Consider the following 18,894-nt stretch of genomic DNA (forward strand, 5'->3'; position numbering starts at 1 on the left):
TGTTCAATAAAACAAGCACTTTATTTCAGACAAAACAAATTAGCACTTGAAAAAATGAATATTAATTTGTTGGTACCTATTACTACTATGTAATAATATGGATTTCATTTTATAAAAATAATATTATCATTAAAATAGAGACAGGAAATCGGGAATGTGTCTAAGAAAAAACAACCCTGCCGCAGATCAGAAAACAGCCCAAGGCCACTAATGGGTCTTCAGCACAGAGAGAAAAATTCTGCATGCTGAAGCAGGTGATTGTCAGGTAAAATTGCCTTGTGGCAATAAATTATAATTATAATCTTATGTTCACAAAAATCAAATCAAGTTTTAAATTACTAATTTTCAAAAATATATATATATCTCCATTTTCGTGGGTTTCATGGGTTAATATCAACGACAAATTATAATGTTGAATAAAGTACACATTTTCTACAGGCTAGCTTGTTGGCAGATTTTAGAATAGTCATAAAATCAAAGAACCATGCATGATATTGTGTAACATGATCATGGTTAGGATCTAAAGAATATTATCTACAATAATGCACTGTTATTTACAAAAACAGGAAGTGACTAAAGGTATCCTATTGCATTTTATGCAATCTTTGCAAAAACACTAAGAAAGGTTACATGTAGATACTATACGAACTCACAACCACTAGTAATGTGAAATCAAATAATTGAAAAGAAAAACCCATCTCAATATAATATAATATAAAAGGATCATACTGCTAAATAGTGAATCTGGTGTCAAATGGTGCTTGCAGTTTTTTTTCACTGGTTCTATTGCATAATAAAATATGAGTATTATCATATTGCTACTCTTGACTAGTCTTGAAGACTATTCCACTAATTTGGATATGTATATGGATGACCATGACTAGTCTTGAAGACTATTACACTTATTTGGATATGAAAGGATAGAAAAGGACTTTTATATTTTGACATGGGTTGTGGATCAATAGACAACTTTCGAGTTCGTTGCATTTCAGTCAAAAACTTTGGTTTTGGTTTTAGTGAATGTCATTTGTGTGTTTAGGGGTGTCATCACTTCCGTTCCAATTTTGAGCGAGTGATTGTAAAACTATGATGTTATATTGCACAAATTATTCGGCAAATTGAATTCTCATAATTGACAATTAGCACTGCTGTCATTAGGGAATTGTGATTAAGTACCTACAGAACAAACATTATTTCTAGTTTATCCTGCACAATGACGATCACTAAGACGCTTGATGAATGTTAAGAGTGCAGGGATACTGACGATCCCCTCTATTTAGTAATGACGTCATAAAGGCGTGCATAATTGATGAGTTTTTTCCGCTGACGAACAATTTTAAAAGTAGTCTATTATCATTGTATGCAAAATATAACACAAACTTAGTTTGTTGGTTGTAATAGAGTTGTGGAAGTCCCTGGACTCCCTTCCTAGACTTGCATAACCAATTTTATAGAATACCCCTTAAAATAAAGGTAGCACTATCTTACCTTAATTAAAATAAGTTAATCTGTATGACTGGTGATAGAAATCTAACAGTTTCAGTATATAGAAGCACCCAAAATCACTGATACAGTGTGATCAAAAATGAAAATGTTTTCCCCATATCAGCTATTTGTGTTATAAAATGTTTTATTACTAGTTTTCATGTTCTGTTAATTGAGAAATTATTGTGAGCATTTATTATTGCTATTTTTGAAGAATGCAAAAAAATGTGACATTAATTATTGGGAATCGGGAAAATCTGCATTAATATTATGTATTAGATGTGGATAACAATATGTACAAGAACAACAACAAATACAAAAATGCAATTTCTTCTCCTTGCTATATTCAACCATTCCCACCATTAAAAACTAATGAATACCTAGAAATATTTTCTGAATTTACAGTTCATGACCTGTCATCATATTAAGCTCTGAAAACATGTTAAAAAATTTGGATTTCATGTAGAAAATTTCATGATCATATTTCATTCCAGAAACTTGATAACTGATATACATAATTCGAGCTTTTATTTCACAGCCTTAATAATAGCAAATACTATGATAGAATATAATAAAAGAGCAAATACTATGATAGAATATAATAAAATAGCAAATACTATGATAGAATATAATAAAAGAGCAAATACTATGATAGAATATAATAAAATAGCAAAAACTATGATAAAATATAATAAAATAGCAAATACTATGATAAAATATAATAAAATAGCAAATACTATGATAGAATATAATAAAGAAGCCACACTATTTTTCAGCATACATTCTTCAAACTTTACAAACATTCATAACAATTGTCTCAAGCTTTACATACAATTCAATACTTTGTAAATCTATCTTCAATAATACTAATATAATGTAAATAGAGGAGCACTCGTAAATGATATTTACCAGAATAAAATCTTCAACTGCCATTTTGTTTTGTAGTAATTATGCCCATTCTGAACTAACAAACACAACTTCCTACCCCCTTAAAATGTTAAGAAAGATAACAAAACAATTTAGTAATAAAAAAAACTCCAGAAAAAATAAGAATTTCCTTAACCTAAATTGTATACATTATTTTCTCTAAAAATTCTTGACCATCTCAATGCATTAATTTGACATATTTCATTCGTTTTTCTAATAAACCTTAATAAATTTTATCGACTAAAAATATCAATTGTAAATTATTCGACTTTTTACGTGAGGTAAAATAACTGTAAATTCAAGCCCTAATGATTTTTTTTTGTAAGTAAAGTATGTCAAACCATCATACTTGATTGTCTATGGTGTGATAGTTAAATCATGCCCTCTTGAACATTATTTACAAATACATTCAGTTTATATACATTTATGTACATTGAACAAAAAGAAAGATAACTCTAGCTAACAAATAGAAGCAAGCTATATTTTACCTTGACAAATGATTGTTGCAAAGCAGCTAACAGAATTAAAAACAAAAATAAATTATGATTTATTTATAATATAGATTTAACAACCCAATATCACTCAACTAAAACATAAAACAATCAATAATAATAAACATTTTCCCCTGCCCTACCTAAAACAACCCATTTTCAAGAAATCAATTCACCCCCCTCTAACACAATCCAAAACTTTATTTGATATGTTTACCTAAAAGGTCTATTTTCTATGTTGATTTTCCTTTAATTTTGAAGTGAGCAAATATTTGCAAGTGGTAATTTTATTTACAATTAAAAAATAGCTTATACATTCAAGTACAGCTCAACAATAAAACATAAACAAATTTCAAAAATCTTCACTTCTTATTATAGTAGAATTTATGAATATTCAAAATATAAAAAAAAAGAAAAAAAAAAGAAATTGAGGAAAAAAAACCCAGTGTTTCCTTTGCTAAAATCTTATTCAACAATTTTAAATCAAATATTTCTAATTCAGAAATAATTGCCTGTATATAAGAGTTCAAATTGTGAAGAATAAATTAAATACAAGAATAATTATTGAGTGTTTTAAGTATATTTATATGATCAGATATCATAATGCGAGTTCTTAATATTGTGATACTCTTTCAGTTGCATAATTCACATTAATAAAAATACTTTAACATCAACAGTATGCTAGCTTGTCAAGTATTTTTTTCTACCGTTTTCCACCAATTTCTCAAAACTATTTATAAATCCACGATCTCTAATGCCTCGAGATTTGCCCTCCAAATATCTATTATACATCAAAGGGATTATGGGACCTAATTCTGGAACACGACAGTCACCATCTATAAGAACTGGTATTAACCTGCAGTTCCTGTCTTTAAATGTTATGGTCTCAACCAATGCAATCTCATTCAAAAATCTTGGTAGGTCATCCCTTGCAAATTTGTTTGTCAATAACACAAATAGGAATCTACAGGTTTCAAACAGAAGTGATGCTGATTCAAACATACTTCTGCCTACATTCAACTGCTCAAATATCTTCAAATTTAGTTTTAATTCTGGGAATTCTGCTTCCATATTATTCATGAAATCTAAGGCTATTAGTCTATCATCTTCTGCATGAAGAATTACAACATCTGTGATGTCTGTGGAAATAAAATATAGAGAGATAAAATAATTGTAATACAAAGGTCAAATAACAAAATTTAAAAAGTCTCGCTATTAATAGAAATAATGATTAATTTATACCTAATTAATTACTGTGGATTCATTATTATTTGTTGAATACCAATTTTCGTGGAGTTCATGGGAACAGTTGAACCATGAAATTAGATGTTCAACGAATGACAATTTTTCTTATGGCTTATATTCAGATTTCAGCAAAACCACGAAATCAAATATCCACGAACATGTAACTTTTCCTCAATCCAAGAAAAATAAATGAATCCACAGTAACATGTATTTATATTGCAATGTTCTGTATACTTTGGTACTCCTTTTATCTTCAAAATCTTGTTTGCATATATTGTTTAATCTTGGACAATTCATTGTTTATGAGGTAATGCATTCTAGGTAACATTTTTTAAAAGGCGTACACCAAAACTTTGTGATTGATTAAAAATGGCAAATACAATCATGACAATGGAAATTCATCTAGTTATTTTCATTTTGGTGTACAGGCAATGGGAAATCCCCCACAATAGCAATAAATAGTGACAGTTGGCAGGTATGTAATCTTATGTTGTACTGTTTCACTATTGTCCCAAGATATGGGAAGGGTTGACATTTTTAAACATTTTAAACCCTGCAAAATTTGTATTTGTCTGTCCCATGTCAGGAGCCTGTTTTTCATTTGGTTGTTGTGTTTCATGTCTGTCATACATGTTAATACATGTTAACTTAGCAAAATTTTCAAAGTCTATAGACCATGACTGAGGGGGCAGAGTCAAAAAATCTCCATGAAAATGAGATATTCCAATGCCTATACAACTGCATACCAAATATCATTGACCTATCACTAGTGGTTCCCCATAAATTGACCTAATCACAAACTAATACATGTAAACTATGAAAAGTTTCAAAGTCAATAGACCTTGACTAAGGGGGTGGGGACAAATAATCTCCATAGTAATGAGATGTGCCAATGCTAATACAACTGCATACCAAATATCCTTGACCTTCCACTAGTGGTTCAACATGAACTAGACCTAATCACAAACTAATACATTGTTGACGCCGTCGCTGGAAACAGCATACCTATGTCTCGCTTTTTGACTCCGTCAAGGCGAGACAAAAATCAGACTGTTACTTGTCTTATTTAAATGTTTCCTATTTTTCATGACAAGGTCTTTAATACCCAACTATACAGTATTTGTTTTTCATATTGCGGAAGGTCATACTGTTGCCTGTAAATGCTTACATCTACTTCATTTGAATGTTGGTAACTGTTGTCTCATTGGCAATCATACCACATCTTTTCCCATTTATATAGGTAGGCTGGGCTTCAATATTTCAGGTACGTAAATAAACAGGTAATTTTTTTTTTTTAAATGCCATGATTGACTGTGATATGTGTTGTATCAGGACAAGTAGTTAATGAAGATATATGGTAGGAAACAAAGAATTGTTATACAATAATTGAATTTTGATGAGGTTGATTAAATAATCTATCAACTCATGATATTAGCTTAGACCAACAGGTAGGTTTGATAAATCATTGGATCAACTGATATCAAAGTCAACAATTTGTTTTTATATGACCTAAAAAAAAACACTGAAAAAAAGAGGTAAAGAAAAATTAAAAATGTTCATCACATCATAAACCTAAACAATTATAGTGGACTACAATTGTTCATCACATCATAAACCTACACAATTCTAGTTGACTATAAAATTGAGAATGGAAATGGGGAATGTGTTTAAGAGACAACAACCCGAACATAGAGCAGACAACAGCAGAAGGTCACCAACAGGTCTTCAATGTAGCGAGAAACTCCCAAACCCGGAGGCGTCCTTCAGCTGGCCCCTAAACAAATATATACTAGTTCAGTGATAATGAACGCCATACTAATTTCCAAATTGTATGCAAGACTAAAATTCAAATAATACAAGCTAAGACTGACAAAGGCCAGAGGCTCTTGACTTGGGACAGGCGCAAAAATGCGCGGGTATATCTATATTTAAGAACATGTTATCTGTTTCAAATTGTATATCAAAATCTAATGATTTGGCCTGCTGTGAATATAATATTTTACATTTATAGTCATATAATTTGTATTCTTAGCTTATTACCATTCAATATATTTTCATTACCTTTTTCATCATCTAGATCTGATATAGTTTCCACCTGTTCTGTAATAGATATGTCAGCACCGTTACTTGGTTGAGCATCTAGTTGAGGTACAGATTGCATACGAGTAACTGGCATACACTCCGGGTTAGGATCAGATCTACAATGGAGAACCTCTGGATCCTCAGGGGTAACAATATTATTATCATCCAAATTATGTGAAAGATTGTCACTATTACTTGTCATTGTACAATACTCTGATGTACTTTCAGTCCTTTCGTTAGTCAAAACACTTTCTGTAACAGTTTGGTCATTATCTGATTGACCTTGTTCTGTGTCAAGGTTGTTGTCATTAGTCCTTGTGATAGGATTTTGATCATTAAAATTGTTTTGAGTGGTATTTTCAATATTGAGATCACTTATACATGTAGTAGTACCAGCTGGAGGCAAGGAAGTTCTCGTTGATATTGTAGGCAACTGAGGACTAGGTTCTGGTCGATTCATAGATGAGATACAAGGTTGAATTGGTTGTGAAATCATTTGATTTTCAGGCTGACTTCGGTGTGAAGCTAGATTTTCCACTTCAACTAATTGAGACTGAATTATGTCATGAACTGGTTGAGAATTTTGAATCGGAGTAGATTGTTCAAGATTATGTTCTAATGGAACCTGACTAGATGACTGAAAAGTATCACTAGACAACAGAGTCTCCTCTTCCCGTATATGTAAAGCTGAAAAATCTGAATACCTCATAGAATTCACTGGTGAAAATGGCTCCCCATTTATGGAATCTGGTATTGTGGCATGGAATTCATTTCCTATTTCTCTCATTATGCTTACTGAAACAGTATTTAAAAATATTTTGTAATATATGTATAGGAATCACATTTTTGCAAAAACACATGAATTCAGAGATACAGAACCTTGGGTGTAATTATATTTGACGTATTAGCATTAGTAATACTGTGGATTCATTATAATTATTCTTTGGACACCAATATTCATGTATTTCCTGGGTAAAGAAGAACCACAAAATTAAATGTTCAACGTATAAAAAATTTGCTATGGGCTTGTATGTAGACTTGAAATTAAATATCCATGAAAATTGGTACCCACCAAAATAAATGAATCCACGGTAACCTGGGGGAAATAAGTTTTTGAAGTGTTGATTCAAATGATGCAAACTCACTCCAAATCATTTCATCAATTATTCTTTTTAGAAGGTTTTATTCATATTTTAGGAAGCTACTAGTACATTTATGTAGTACTGTAATTAGTGTTTTTTGTCTTATACTAGATACTCCTAAACTCATTCAGTCCAAGTTTAGCTGAAATTGATTCATCAGTTTCAAAGAAGAAGATCTTTTAAAGTTATCAAACTAGATTAACAAGTTGTGTAAAATTGTCCATAAAGGGACATCACTCTTTAAGTGGTCAATTGACAATTTTGGTCATATAAACTTATTCTTAGATCTAACTTTGCTGACTATTTCTGCTGTTCACAGCTTATCTTAGTAATAATATTCAAGATAATAACCAAAAACTGCAAAATTTCCTTAAAATTACCAATTTAGTGGCAGCAACCCAACAATTCATCTAAAATTTCAGGGCTGATAGAAATTCAACAAATGAACACTTTTAACCCATTGTAAATTTGCACTAAATGCTTTAGTTTTTGAGATATGGGCCAAAAATTTCATTTTACCCCTGTGTTCTATTTTTAGCCATGGCTGTCATGTTTTTTGACAATACAGAAAATAAAACTCAAATTTTATTCTTGATACCCTAAGGATCATTCGGCTTAAGTTTGGATGGAATTGGTTCAGTAGTGTCAGAGAAGATGATGTTTGAAACAGTTTACACTGAAAGGATGACAAAGGATGCCAAGTGATGGCAAAGCTCACATTTCCTTTGAAAGTTGGGATAAAAATCATAAGAGAAACAGATTTTGGTATAGGCTGTGCTCATAGTTGAAGGCTGTACAGTGACCTATTGTTGTTTATATCTGTGTCATTTGGTCTCTTGTGGAGAGGTGTCTCATTGTATTGAGCACACTCAGTAAAGCCATACTTATATTTAAGATTTAAAGCTATACTTATATTTAAGATTTTCATCAGCAAATTTTAAATCAAAATTTGATATATTAAATTACCTAACATTCTGCCTGGTCCAAGTGGAGCTACATCCATTTCTGGAGAAAGAAAAAAATTAGATCATATCATTATTGATAATGAAACTAAGTGGCAGTAAAGTTATTAAATGATCTGATCATTTCTATATAGGGTATAAAATTTAAGCAATGAAAAATACAATGCCTGAAATATAAATTGAAGTAATTACCTTTGTTAGCCATGACCATCTTTTCAATAAGTGTTTTTTTTCTCCTTCAAATTAAACAACAATGACAAATCAAGCCATGCAACAAACTGCCTTGAAGAAAAAGCAATATGACCAATTAATGAACAATGAACTGTACATGTAGCCAGCAATTTCTTTAGTCATGCTTTTTTTTTAATTAAAAAAATTATGTACTTTCATATTATATTTTCAATTTCTATACACCCATGTAATGTATTGTCCTATTTTTATTCAGAACCATGAGAGGAAAAAAGTTTGAGTTTCACTTCCTGAATTATATTACCTGTGAAATCAACATCCAAAAACATACAGGTAAGTCAGATGATATGTAAAAATCTTATTTTCATCATGTAAAATGTTTTGTTACTGCTTTAAAACAATTCATGAATTACATTTCATTAGCATTACCTTTTAGTTTCAAATTATGATGCATAGTCAATACTCTTTATGTTTTATTCATTTTGTCAATTTATTCTTATTTTTTCACAAAATTTAAAAAAATGTGTTTTATAAGGAAGAACAGTTTACCAATTTATCAGTATAGATTATAAATGCATCCTTTAATGACAAATAGCTACAACACCCTATTACATGTATCAATAGGAAATCAATTTTTTTTAATTGTGTGAATTTTTTTTCCCTGTTTACACAACAAATTAATCACTTTTTCATAAATCAATCTTGCATTGTTTGAATAAGTTGTTTTTTATGAATGAGTTTCACCGGTTGACCCTATTTCTGAAACGATTGTATGTAAATGATGACATCATTTTAATGAACAATTGGTTTTTATTGTGATACATGTATAATGACACAAGCATTTTGATAAAGGAAATAAATGTATGGGGAAAATGCAAAAATTTGAAATTTGTCACTTTATAAAATGCAGCAGAAAAATAGCAGTATGCAAATGGACACACTGAAATGTCGCATCTTTTGATTGTATCTACCATACTATGTTGACAGTCTACTCGCTTGAGCAAGGTTAACATTTCATAATTTTTCTATATATGTGCACTTAAATGCAAGGGTCTCTGAGGTCATCTACTCCATTCCTTGATATTGGTTACTTTTTTTTTTCATTTCTTTTTTTTTTTGGCTGAGAAGTTAAACATAAATACTGATACAGTGGAGTCCCCTGTGTCCTCGCGGCTGGTGATACCACACATTAGCTGATTTCGTTATATCAAGGAGGTTATATTAGAAGGAGAGAGGACGAAAGACGATAATGCCGCATAAAATGTTACCGACTTTTCTGTAAGTGGGTGCTAATTAGCTGAGATCGACTCTGTCACAGAGGGATATTTTGTCCTAATAACATACCCGAAAAAGAACGGAAACACCTGAGGTATCATAAACTGACCTAATATACAATTATTGAAATGTTAATCAGATTTTTTGTGATATTTCTTATTAAGTAATTAAAAATTAAAATTTTATGTTAAAATTAAACTTATTACCAAAAGAAATAAAACGAATAACCGTCTCATTGCCGTCAATGTTAATATCAACAGTCATAACAGAAAGTCACTTTTACTTGGTTCCCGATAAATTTCTCTGAGTTTCAATGGCAAATATTCCTTCCCGTCATTACCGGTCATCACAACTAAATAAAAATCGCTCACTAACTTTCTTTTAAACCCTCATAACTTTGTCATTTCTTAATCTTTTTTCACCGTAGACAGACAGTTGATTTTGAAATTGCGCGTCAAAACTTTTTCTAAATTATAAACACCTATGCACTGCACTGTAACTCAAAATACACCTGAACTTTAATGACCCAGTCACTGATAACAATCTTGGGACATATGCGATTTAAACAAGGAATTATTTGAATCTGGAATAATTTTGAATTCTGGAAAATTGATTTGAAATTTATGAGGAAAACTAACCCAACTAAAAAGGGTTAGCCATGCACGCATGGCTAAGGTTAATTTTACTTTCCCTTTCATTTCAGTATGAACTAACTAACCCCCCTTAGCCAAGGGTGCATGGCTAACCCTATTTAGTTGGGTTAGTTTTCATCATAAATTTCTCAACAATTTTCCAGAATTCAAAATTATTCTAGATTCAAATAATTCCTTGTGTTTATCTAATAGTCCAAACTACTTGCTGTAACAGCATGGTACATCAGAGGGCCATGTCAAGTGGGCGATAAATATGTCAGTTTCTTTATAATTTTATCATTTTTCTCTGATTGAACTGCTATCCTGGGGATGCTAATTTTGTATCAAGCAGAGTGTTCACTCTTCTTCTAATATAACCTCCTTGGTTATATCAACAACGTAACATAATTAAAATTGTTCTTGTTTTATATTGTTTTAGCATTCTGAAGGAATAAAAAAGAAATAAATTTATAAGTTCCAGATTGAAATGATAACTGCAATCCCGTGATTTACAATATTTGGCCAATGTCCATTAAAAAAAATACAGCATCAGATAAATTTTGTTTTACTTAAGTCAAATTTTTATCAGATTGAAATAATTTTTGCTCTGCATCCTTGGTAGTGTGCTTGGTTTGAATTTAGCTACCCTTCGTAGCAGATCATCTTTCTTTCTCTTCAAAATAAGCTATTTTTAAAAGGCATGCGCAAAATCAACGGACATTAGAGGAACTCTCAGAACAGGGGTTTCCCCAATTTTGGACACACATTACACAAAATCTTAAGGGTGAAACCCTACGAACTGATAATTTTATGAAATAAAAGTTTGTTATGAATGTATTCACTCAATATTATCCAATGATTGGTTTTATCAGTTGAATGAAGTGAAGTCAAAAGTCTTAGGTGTGCAGTAACACCAGACTGCACTGTACTAATAAAAAATATCACAAATCTTTTCTTGATTTGTCTCATTTGCTTAAGCGATTCAGAAAAAAGCACTTAGAAGGGCAGACAAACACTTATACCACACATGCATTTATTAAGATCACATAGCCTCTTCAGAACTTTCTATGGTTGCATAATTTCTATTTTGAAAAATAAAATCTAGGTAGAAAACTTGAAATATCACTGCAGTACATTTTTTTTCAATAAGATATAAAAAATTCTCGAAAAAAATTGTTTTTTCAAGTTATAATCTGTATATATTTATACATGTTATATATTTGCATTGTTTACTTATCTATTCAGAATCTTAAATATCTATAGAAAGTGTCCATTGGAAAGAGATGATGATTCTGCTTCTATATAATGTTATACATGTTATAAAGGGACATAACTCAAGAATGGTAAAAGTGATGTCACTCGAGTTCGTACTTGATCTTTCTTTGATTGTAATATTCATTGAGTGCTGGTACATCATAACATTTAGTTGAGGTACACTAAAGTTAAAGAACAGAAAACCAATTACGGGAAGTAGATACATATCTACATACAGATGGACAAGGGTACCACATAATGCCCCCTCCACTACAGCAGAGGCTTAATAAAAAAAGTCTACTAAATTCTAATTGAATTATTTCATTAAGCCAATTTGTCATACTACTGTGGATTCATTAATATTCGTTGGATTCCAATTTTCGTGGGTTTCGTGGTTACAGGTGAACCACGAATTCAAATGTCCAACGAATATCATATTTTCAATAGGTTTTATATACAGAGATTGGCAAAACCATGAAAACAAATATACACGAATATGCCAGTTTTCAGCAATCCACGAAAATTGATACCCACGAAAATAAATGAATCCTCAGTAACTGACAACCACCTCAGGGTGCAGGATTTCCTCAGTGCGTTGAAGATCCATTGGTCGCCTTCAGCTATTTTCTGCTTTTTGGTCAGGTTTTTGTCATTTTGACATACAATGTATTTTGCAATTTTATTCTAACTTAGCTACTAATTGGCTTTTTTTCATGAATCTTAAAATTAAGTATCTTTTAAATACATCACCCAAGAACCTACCTATTGAAGTCTGAGAATTTAAAGATGAAGTGGAATCTCTAGATCTGTGATGTGTATATTGACTTCCATCAGCTAATTAAAAAAAATATTATAAAATGTTATAGATGATAGCATAATAAAAAATACAAACATACAGTACATTATCTTAAAATATGACAGTTCCACACTGGTTTAGTAAATTGATTATATTCAAATTTTGAATTATGAAATTGATCGGTATTTTTTTATGCTAGGGCCTACTATTATATTTCCCATTTCCAGGAAACTGCATAAAAATAACTTGATGTAAGGAAGTGATCTTTAGACTTTGCAATATCTATAAATAGAATCTATGACCCATAAAGAAGTTATTGTAACATATCTTTTAGGCTATCTTAAATTTTACTGCAGTTTTGAAGATAATAATTTGTTTATTAAAAATTATCACATCAATAGGGAAAATGTTTGACATAATTATGTTGACCCTAAAATGCTTAAGAATTGTTCAGCTTTTCTCCAAGATAGTTAATTCAATTGTTAGGCCCATTAAATTAATAACATACCCTCATCTTACAATCACTCATAAGACTTTTGTCATAACCATCAATCATAAGCAAAATAAATCCTGCCTCATACTAAAATTTTTCAAGTTTTTAAATTTTTTAATCAGACATAGATTTGCAAAACAAAGGGGAAATAACTTGAATTTTTTAACATTAAAATTCTAGGGTTTTTCCTTGACATTTGCCACTTAAAAAACAAATTTCAAGGATATTTCCAGGTCTGGAAATACTCTATCAAATTCTAGTCTTTTTCTACCTTTCAAGTTACATGACTGGAACAAGTTGCTGATTCTCCTGAATTTTGTAAGTCTCCAAGTTAAGATTTTGCTCACTAATACAATTTACATTACTTTAAAACAGCGAGGGGTCTCTTGATTCTCTCATCTCTTTACCTCCCCCTTTCCCAATGTTTGCCTTTCTTCTAATACTGTCTCCCTTGCTCCTGGACAATTATGTGATAAATGCTTAAAAAATATTTCCAGCATATTCCTATTTCTACTCCACTGGCCAGTTCCCTCCAATCTTCTCCCTTACTTCCACATCTGTCTTCTGCTTCTTCCCCTCCCTCATTCTCATATTTTTAATCTTTGTTCAGTCCCTCAAATACTCAAACTTATACTACTACAGTTACTTCCTTAAACTTTATATCGTCATATATGGGACGATTGTAAAACAAAATTAAAGGAACGTTAAGCAAATAAAAATTGCTCAATTATTAAAGAATTAATAAAAATAATGTATTTGAACAAAAAATATCAAGGTCCAAATAAAAATCCATAAAAAAAAAGAAGTCAGAGGCAAAAAAGAAACTGCAAAGAGAAAAAAAAGCAAAACTCTGAAAAGTAATAAAGTGCTTCCCTGAATGCTGCCTAATATGACCACAGAGGTTGTGCACCTGAATATTTGGGGCAAATTTGGTCACAATACTCAAGGTTGATACTGTCTGAATTTGGATTGTTATCTAATTTTTGACAAATATAAAAACAAGTTTCTGACAGAAAGTAAATGAGGTTAAAGATCTTAAAAAACTATTGCACAATACTGTTTAATGGAAGATTTCTTCTTAAAACTTTTTAAAAAAAATTGAAATTTGAAAAAAATATGAACCCATTGTAACATAAATTGGATTTTTTTCCTTTGATGTTTTTATAAAACAATTTGCTTAAAAAGTGTGGTGAGGGAAAACCATGGTATATTATATGCAAATTGATGTTGTACCATACTTTGCTAATTAAATATGCAACTCAACTAGAATCCTAAGCAAAAAAGGCGGAGCTTCAGCCATGGTATAACATTTTCATGTTCATATTATTCCATGGCTGAAGCTCCACCTTCTTTTTGAAAGGTATCCGCCTCTAAAATATTTAGGAAACTGTAAAACGTACTAAAAGGTCAAGATCTTCATTTGTTTTCATTGTATAACAAAAAGCAATAATTTATGTGTACCACATCTCAAAAAAACTTTTTCAAACTATATCGGTTGTCACGAATTTCTTTAATTTTGGAAACAATTACTAAATGATTCTTCTTTCAGTTTTGAAAAAAAAATGTAAAACTACCATTTCCCTTGCGAAAATTCAATTAAATTTCGATTTAAAAAGGGGGTACCTATAGACAAAGGAATAAATATTGGCTACAAATATCTGTGAAAAAAACCAGGATTTTTTTTTTGCTATCAATTAGGGGGACGTAAACTAACTACGCTCCCTGGATCCGCTACTGTTTAAATACAGTGTTTTAAGAATTAAAATTGTGTTCTTATAAATAATCTGATCATCGAACTAATAAAATGACGGAAGAAAAGCAGTTTGTATTATAAATTTATAAATATGCATTTTTCAATGAGATGAAAATTCCGAAAAATATGATTAATTTGTATGATACCTTGAAAACAAACAAAAAAAAATTCTTACCGTCATTAGAATAATTAATTTTAATCCTTGTGGCTGGAATCCCGACTTTTTTGTTTACTTCAATCTGATGACATTATGAAATTACCTGAGCATACAATCATACACTGGGCCCAAAACTTCCTTACTTTCTACAAATTCAGGGGTTCTATTACATGAAATACACAGAAGATCATAGACAAGGCGCAAAAGTGACTTGCGCGAGCTTCCATTTCATTAGATAAAACTTAATGTCATCAATTTCCAATATTAGTTGAAGGTCTTGAAGCTGTCAATCATTTTATTTATATTACAAATTTTATATACCATGGGTCTTACTCATTAGCATATCTAAACAAACTCATCCTTCGGATTAGTTTGTTTAAATATGTTAACTCGTAAAAACCATGGTATATATAGTACTTAAAAATATCCCCCCAATCTCCCCCCCCCCCCCCTTTGAGTAATCACCCCCAAACTCAATCCCAGCTCCCCCTTGTAGTATAAAACCTTGTACTGTGAAAGTACTTTAATTCGTGGGTATCAATTTTCGTGGTTTGAGCAATATTTACATGTTCGTGGCTGTTTAAATTCGTGGATTTTAGTTTTCTAAAAAAATATAGAATTTAAAAATTAAAGCCTTCAGAAACGAAGGTAACAAATAGTCTGGATTGAAGGAAATTGCAAAGTAAACATTGACCTGTGTAAATCGTAGTGATAACACTAATTAATCCATGATAAAGTGATCAACAGATTAAAGACCATCAGAGGTGTTAATTAGGTAATAAACATGCCACCTAAAGAAACAGTTACATAAACAAATACTATAAACGTATCTCGAATTAACCCGAATAATTCCGCTGATCTACGAAGGCTACATTAACGCCTGAACGTCTTCCTCGATCAAGACTGTCAACCGGAAAATTCACACCGCTTTGCAATATGGGAATTTTGATTTAAATTGGCAGCTAAAGAAGGAGGAGTTCCGGATGTTAATTGATGTTAAATGATGTTAATTGATGTTAATTAATTATTATTATTGGATCTGTGTTAATTGAACACACTTGTTTGGTAAGACAATTACAAGACAGTTGCGCTGACTCATTATCCTAATCGCCGCCGATTGGCTCTCTATCACAGAGAGCAGGCGACGCGGCCAATGATCATAAGGAGTTCAAGCCCTCGTGTGGGAGAAAATCGGACACGGAAAGGGCTTGAATTATTCGAGTTAATCTCGAATTGTCAAATAGTTTTTATCAAAATCAAGCCTAGCATGACATTATTATTTCCCATATGTACGAGAACTATAAGGATATAAAATGAGCACTTTATCCTACTAGCGTATCAATACCGGAAATCTTACTTTCATGGATCAAAAATATTTTATATGAGAATAAGAAGATCAAAAGTTGTACAGTTTAGGTTATTAAAGATTAAATAGGTATAATCCTGCATGTGGTTGTAGTTTTGTGACTGCTATTGTCTTGTCTTATCTTGTATGAATATCTTGCCTTTAAAAGGCTTAAGTATTCTCAGATTTAGCATTCTACAATATATTCTCTACTGTAAATCATATCAGTAGTCAAACCTACTGATGGGGATAAAGTTATTAACCGGAAATCAAATGTGTCTTTCGGACGACGATGCAGACGTAAACCACATCATAGCATTATTCGAATCCCAAAAAATTTTGCAGTTGTATAAAAACCAAAGCAACACAGACCCCACCACCAACCAGATGCTCCTGAAGGGTTGGCAGATCAATACTAAAATCAATGTAGGGTATCAAATCGAATTGGTTTGATGGCTTCATATTTGTTGTAAATGTATTATGGCTTAAATAAGTAAGGAGACCATGACGTTCAATTTGCAAATCATGTCTTGCTGATCATTTTTGTTATTCAAAGATTCTCTTTACGTTCTTTATCTATCATAATTTTGAAGATAATAGACATAAATAAATTTATCAATTCAGGGCAATAACTCAAATGAGAAGTCATTTAAAAATTAGAATGTGAATGGACAGTAGCATGAGTAGGTAGAACACAACATCATTATCATTTTTACTCATTAGAATATGAATGGACAGTAGCATGAGTAGGTAGATCTCAACATCATGATCATTTTTACTCATTAGAATATGAATGGACAGTAGCATGAGTAGGTAGATCTCAACATCATGATCATTTTTACTCATTAGAATATGAATGGACAGTAGCATGAGTAGGTAGATCTCAACATCATGATCATTTTTACTCATTAGAATATGAATGGACAGTAAGTAGCATGAGTAGGTAGATCTCAACATCATGATCATTTTTACTCATTAGAATATGAATGGACAGTAGCATGAGTAGGTAGATCTCAACATCATGATCATTTTTACTCATTAGAATATGAATGGACAGTAGCATGAGTAGGTAGATCTCAACATCATGATCATTTTTACTCATTAGAATATGAATGGACAGTAAGTAGCATGAGTAGGTAGATCTCAACATCATGATCATTTTTACTCATTAGAATATGAATGGACAGTAGCATGAGTAGGTAGATCTCAACATCATGATCATTTTTACTCATTAGAATATGAATGGACAGTAGCATGAGTAGGTAGAACACAACATCATGATCATTTTTACTCATTAGAATATGAATGGACAGTAGCATGAGTAGGTAGATCTCAACATCATGATCATTTTTACTCATTAGAATATGAATGGACAGTAAGTAGCATGAGTAGGTAGATCTCAACATCATGATCATTTTTACTCATTAGAATATGAATGGACAGTAAGTAGCATGAGTAGGTAGATCTCAACATCATGATCATTTTTACTCATTAGAATATGAATGGACAGTAGCATGAGTAGGTAGATCTCACCATCATGATCATTTTTACTCATTAGAATATGAATGGACAGTAGCATGAGTAGGTAGATCTCAACATCATGATCATTTTTACTCATTAGAATATGAATGGACAGTAAGTAGCATGAGTAGGTAGATCTCAACATCATGATCATTTTTACTCATTAGAATATGAATGGACAGTAAGTAGCATGAGTAGGTAGATCTCAACATCATGATCATTTTTACTCATTAGAATATGAATGGACAGTAGCATGAGTAGGTAGATCTCAACATCATGATCATTTTTACTCATTAGAATATGAATGGACAGTAGCATGAGTAGGTAGAACACAACATCATGATCATTTTTACTCATTAGAATATGAATGGACAGTAGCATGAGTAGGTAGATCTCAACATCATGATCATTTTTACTCATTAGAATATGAATGGACAGTAAGTAGCATGAGTAGGTAGATCTCAACATCATGATCATTTTTACTCATTAGAATATGAATGGACAGTAAGTAGCATGAGTAGGTAGATCTCAACATCATGATCATTTTTACTCATTAGAATATGAATGGACAGTAGCATGAGAAGGTAGATCTCAACATCATGATCATTTTTACTCATTAGAATATGAATGGACAGTAGCATGAGTAGGTAGATCTCAACATCATGATCATTTTTACTCATTAGAATATGAATGGACAGTAAGTAGCATGAGTAGGTAGATCTCAACATCATGATCATTTATACTCATTAGAATATGAATGGACAGTAGCATGAGTAGGTAGATCTCAACATCATGATCATTTTTTCTCATTAGGATTTTGGATGTGTTTAGCACTTTTCAAGATAAAAAACAAAAACTTGCATTTCACTCCTGTGCTCTATTTTTAACCATGTCTGTCATGTAAGTTGCATGAGTTGGTAGGCAGGGTCATCAGACTTATTTTTAAAAACCTCAATGATAATTATGGTCAAGTTTGGTTCAAATTGATTCTGTAGTTTCAGAGGAGAGGACTTTGTAAAGTTTTATAGCAGACAATAGACGCCAAGTGATGAGAAATTCAGAACAGCTCACACAATTGATCCTTTGGGTAATGTGATCTTATAATGATAATTTCATTAGTAAAAAAGAATCAAAATTGTTTTGTC

The 18,894-nt window shown here is 31.3% G+C and overlaps 1 protein-coding gene across 1 annotated transcript in view; it reads right to left on the minus strand.

Annotated features, from left to right (window-relative positions):
* Positions 1–3,584: 3,584 nt before the first annotated feature.
* LOC134699023 (uncharacterized) overlaps positions 3,585–18,894 on the minus strand; it is a 49,039-nt gene continuing 33,729 nt past the window's right edge. The window contains exons 6-9 of the mRNA XM_063560715.1: positions 12,447–12,518; positions 8,339–8,377; positions 6,210–7,025; positions 3,585–4,042 (exon numbers count right to left, since the gene is read on the minus strand). Coding sequence (XP_063416785.1) covers positions 3,585–4,042; positions 6,210–7,025; positions 8,339–8,377; positions 12,447–12,518 — 1,385 coding nt within the window. The remainder of the gene's footprint in view (positions 4,043–6,209; positions 7,026–8,338; positions 8,378–12,446; positions 12,519–18,894) is intronic.

Source organism: Mytilus trossulus, unplaced genomic scaffold (assembly GCF_036588685.1).
Source record: "Mytilus trossulus isolate FHL-02 unplaced genomic scaffold, PNRI_Mtr1.1.1.hap1 h1tg000024l__unscaffolded, whole genome shotgun sequence".
NCBI lineage: Eukaryota > Metazoa > Mollusca > Bivalvia > Mytilida > Mytilidae > Mytilus > Mytilus trossulus.